This window comes from Zeus faber (assembly GCF_960531495.2).
Source record: "Zeus faber genome assembly, chromosome: 16".
Classification (NCBI taxonomy): domain Eukaryota; kingdom Metazoa; phylum Chordata; class Actinopteri; order Zeiformes; family Zeidae; genus Zeus; species Zeus faber.
In genome coordinates, this window is record NC_137202.1 from 23880303 (window position 1) to 23885302 (window position 5000).

At 40.6% G+C, this 5000-nt stretch overlaps 1 protein-coding gene across 4 annotated transcripts in view; it reads right to left on the bottom strand.

Moving 5' to 3' along the window:
- LOC307242242 (transcription factor COE3) overlaps positions 1-5000 on the bottom strand; it is a 75136-nt gene that overhangs the window by 69764 nt on the left and 372 nt on the right. For all 4 annotated transcript variants that reach the window (XM_080016623.1, XM_080016621.1, XM_080016622.1 and 1 more), the window contains exons 1-5: positions 4310-5000; positions 3651-3807; positions 3196-3259; positions 2718-2773; positions 643-716 (exon numbers count right to left, since the gene is read on the bottom strand). The exon at positions 4310-5000 is cut by the window's right edge and continues 372 nt beyond it. In XM_080016623.1, the coding sequence (XP_079872749.1) occupies positions 643-716; positions 2718-2773; positions 3196-3259; positions 3651-3807; positions 4310-4440 (482 nt within the window). In that variant the 5' untranslated portion in view covers positions 4441-5000. The remainder of the gene's footprint in view (positions 1-642; positions 717-2717; positions 2774-3195; positions 3260-3650; positions 3808-4309) is intronic.

The window sequence follows — 5000 nt, forward strand, 5'->3', positions numbered from 1 at the left end:
TCTCCTTTAAGTATCAATGACGCAGTTGAATAGCGGGAGGAGGTGGAGGGGGGGGTGGGAGGGGGTGAACATGATAGGTTGAGATTTATGCGGTTAAATGACACTAAAAGGCTGGCTGATCATTGGTGACAGGTGGGATCAAGCCGGAGATGACATTGTTGTCCAAAGAATATAAATAAAAAGACAATAGTGAAGAGGACTAACAGGACAGGCTTTAAGCCCAGGAACACAATGAGGAAATGATGCACGACGAAAAAAATGTAACATTGTAATGATTGTGTAATACATGTATATAATCAATTATAGCTGTGTCAGTGTGTGTGTGAATATATATAGATAGATATAGATGTATATGCATATATATATAGATATAAATATAGATATAGATAAAGATGTAGATATTGATATATAGATACAGATATATGTGTCTCTAAATATATATGTATATATGCGTAGTCTTAGTCCAAAAGATACAGTTGTCATGCCATCAGAACAGGTGCTGTAGCCTCTACAGTAAGCCCTCATATCATGTCAATGTTTGAAATAAAAGCAGCCCCCCCCCCCCCTTCCCATTTGAAGACAGCCCTCTAAATGTGGATGGTTGCACCATAGCAACACGGATGAAGACGAAGGAATGCTTACCTGCACATAATTTCGTGAGTGAGAAGGACTCTGCACATTTCCGGATTCTTGTCTTGGCCCTCATAAATGATCGCCTTTGAGAGAAAACGAGATGGACACGGAGGGTTGAGAACACAGTTGGGAACGGTCATCTCTGAGATCCAGATTCATTGTTTTTGCGAATACAGAGAAGAAAAATAATATTTTAATATATATATATATATATATATATATATATATATATATATATATATATATATATATATATACTATAAATATATATCCACATATGTTTACCGTATATATGTATACTGTAAATATATATATATACATATTGTAGTAATCAAAACTAAATATCAACAATATCATATTAAATTATTATCATATTAGGCAAATCAACTGATTTTTTTGCGATAATGTCCATGACATTACAAAAGAATGAGCAATGTTATATATATTATGTATTATATTATGTATTACAGTAATTTGATTCTTCCAATCACCATAGTTAAGCCATCTATATACACAATATACATGTTTTGATATGCTAATAATTTATATATGTAATAAAATACATGAAAATAAATATTAGCCGCAACATAAAAATAATAATAATATCTTATGCACGACACATGGAGCTGGGTCTCTCAGACCCACGACACATAAAAGAAGGAAGACAAACAGCGTGAGGGAGGGAGAGGGAGCGCTCTTTCACTATAGGAGAGATCCAATGGAAGTGTCATCAATATGCTTATAATCTGGGGATATTTGGGGGAAAGTGTTAATGGGCAATCTGTTGTTTATTTTGAGCCGCTCACAATGATCTTTCCGTGGATAAAAAGCGGTGTCTGGCGGCACGGTCGGGTAATTTTTGAGCATTGGCTGAAACAGATGGCGCGGAGCTATCAGTCGATGGCGCTGCCTCCTTCCTATTACCGCATCAAGTTGCAGCGCGCAAGCTGCCAGGCTGCACCACCGCGCCGCTTGTTTTAAACAGAACAACGCGTTATTCCGTGCGCCGTCCTGCTTTTTGGGAGCCTGCTTTTATGCCGCCTATGACTTTTTTTTATTTTTATTTTTTATTTTTTGGTTTGTTTGGGGGTTTTTTTTCCGCCTTTTTTATTTTTGATTCATCGAGGCTCGACGTCGAAACAGTGTCGACCAGAGATGAAAGTCACGTAAAACGTTGACGCCAAGTGTTCTGCGTGACGTGACGCGTCTTTGTTTTGTTTTTGTTTTTTTGGGGGGTGGGGGGGGGGGGGGGGACGGGGACGGGGGGGGCGTGGTGGGTGGGTGGGGGTGGTCCAGGGCGATTATCTCTATTGATTTGATTTATGTCGCTGTTTGCAGCTGTGGAAACAGAAATCCATAAACCGCTCGTTCTGCGTCATTGACCGGGATCACTCGCGCAGGAATGTCGCGGCGCGCGGCTCCGTCCGGACGCTCCTGCTTTTTAAAGGCCGGTTATCAAAAAAAATAATAATAATGATTAAACAAAATAAAAAAATCAGAAAATGAATCAGTTGGGGAAAACGGGGGAAGGAAGAAGAAGAAGAAGAAGTATAAGGAGAAGGCGAGCTGAAGCACATCTGCGGCCGGGCCCGGCACGTCGCCTCTCCCTCCTGGCCTGTTCGGTTGGTTGAAATGCGTGAGGTCACTGCACCGCACATGTCAAATTAATTATAGTTTGATGTGGTCGTAACAATAAAAATAATAATTGTTGTCGTTATAATTATAAAATTAATATTACGGTTAATATTAAAATACATCATACTATTAACATAATTCCTATTTATGATTTGCTTCCGTTTTGCCTTTAGCTCAGTGCGTCGACCCTCAAATCGTATTATTACATTATGAAATGTTATTATGTGCTCATAGAGCTTGACATGGTTTTTACATTTTAATTATAAGGAAATGGATCTCGGGTTGTTGTTTTTTTTTTGTTTTGTTTTGGGTTTTTTTTTTCCGCGATGGGAACGTGGACAAAAGTAGACGCGCACCGCTATGCAGCGCAAACAATCCTGTCTGTGTGTTTTTTAATTCCCCGCGCGCGCGCGTGCGTGCGTGTAGGGATCACAGTGACGGTGGCTTACCTGCTTTGTCATTGAATCGATTAACCGAATGTAAAGATCCTGTTCTGTTCTGACCCCTGGAGAGGAAATAACACAACAAAAACAAAAACAAAAAAAGTTAATAAAACAACCAGGACGTGTTTGTCGAGGTGCGTTTGGTGGCTTCGGGTGGATTTCTTCTTACACTGTTATTTATTTCACACCAATTAGATGAACAAAATGCCAAATGAAGTTGACAGCAATTCAGTTAATTAACAATAAAAATAAGAAGAAGAATTAATGAATACAATTAAATACAACAACAACGATTGTCATTTTATTAGTATTATTATTATTATTATTATTATTGTTGTTGTTGTTTTATTATTATTATTATTGTTATTATTATTATCATCATTATCATTATGACAATTTATTATTATTTAATTTGGTCTTCAAATGTACTTAACTGGTATTATGCTGTGTATGTTTGCAGTACAGAACGACATGTTTTACTCACCATTGCTGTACAATAACTGTAGTTTGTAATGTATCCCATTGTTTGTTTTTTCACTGTTTGGTTCCTGGGAGGAAACAATAATTATTGAAAATCAGCATCCACGTGAAATATTTCTACTTCACACACCTGTACACACGTGTGTGTGTGTGTGTGTGTGCGGTGTGTATGTGTGTGTGTGTGTGTGTGGTATGTTCAAGGGGGAGAATCATCATCTTTACTTTGTACAAAGCACATTGTGCCATCAACGACAGCACTATGTTGAAGAAATAAACAAATTCAATATCGCACGTGACGTCTGTCTGTCTTTTTTTACTTCCTTTTTTTTTTTTTTTTTTTTTGTTGTTGTTGTTGATCAATAAGATGATTCCAATACATTATTATGAAGGTGGTGGGGTGGGGGTGGAGGGGAGGGGTGGTGATCGGGGTGGGTGGGGGGGGGTAATTCTCTCTCTTACTTTCTCTTTCTCCACAAAGTCCACAAACGCCGTCCTCTCGATCTCCACGGGCTGACCCTGTCTGTCGTACAGCGCGAGGACGAAATGGAAAAAATTGGATTTTCTGAGGTTGGAGGGGGGCTGCTTCTCGTAGTGCGCCCGTGCCAAGCCGACACCGCTGCGGGGAGAGAACAAGAGACCACCTCGGTTAAGTACCGGACACGGGGGATAGATGGATGGATGGATAGATGGCGGAGGCTGATGATGATGATGATGGTGGTGGTGGTGGTGGTGGTGGTGGTGGTGGGGGGGGGGGGGGGGACGCCGGAGATGCGGGAGCGCGTTTTTCCCCCAAATTCTTTTTTTTTTTTTTTTGTTGTTTTTTGTTTTCCGGGGGGGGGGGTGGATTTCTCGATTTGTCACAATAATCGGATGGTAATGAAAAGGGAAGAAGAAGGAGAAACAAAAAGAGAGACGGGTTGGGAGGGAGGGGGGGGGGCGAGGGGAGGGGGGGCCGCGATTGGGGAAAGAGCCGTAATTGATACGGGCTATTGGGGGGATTGAGGGTCGATGCGTGCGGGGGAAGGAGAAAACCAAAAAAAAACAAAAAAAAAAAAAAGAGCCGGTCGGCGTCGGCGTGCGTGCGTGCGGCGGCGCGGCGGCGCGGCGGCGCGGCGTACCTTTGGGCGGCCGTGTTGGCGTCCACCACCCCAGCTGTGTGCATCCACGAGCGGACCGAGTTCAGTCCGCCCAGCGGTTCCTCCTTCATCGTGGTCCCACCCCGCGGTATAGTCTCCTGAATCCCAAACATTTAGGACAATTTGCGTGGGGGGGATTTGCCTATAGAGGGGGAGAAAAAAAAAAAAAAAAAAAAAAAAGGAATGAAAAAGAAAAAGAAAAAGAAAAAGAAAAAGAGGCTCCTGCGGAAAAAACAATAAAAATTTAGGGTGAATTAAAAAAAAAAAAAAAGAAGAACCGTCCAAGGCGCGTTATCCTTCAGGGTTTTTTGGTGTTTTTTTTTTTTTTTTTTGCTTTTTTTGTTTTTTTTTTCCTGCAGGATAAAGTAGCGAGAGCTCGGGAAAAAAAAAGCCCCGGTCCACAGGTCTTGCCTCTCCCTCTTCAGTCCGTCCTGCGTTGGAACGATGTGAACAATTCTCAAAGTGCTCTACTTAGTCAGAGTGGTATCCACAGACCGGGGGAAAGTGAATTGTTCAATGGGAAAAAAAAAAAAAAAAAAAAAAAAAAAAAGATTTTTTTTTTTTTTAATATTTTCTCTTTTTTTTCGCTGCTATTGTTCCTTTTTGTTTTTTTTTGTTTTCTTTTCTTTTTCTCGGTTTTGTTTTTTGTTTTTTTTTTATTGTTGTTTTTTTT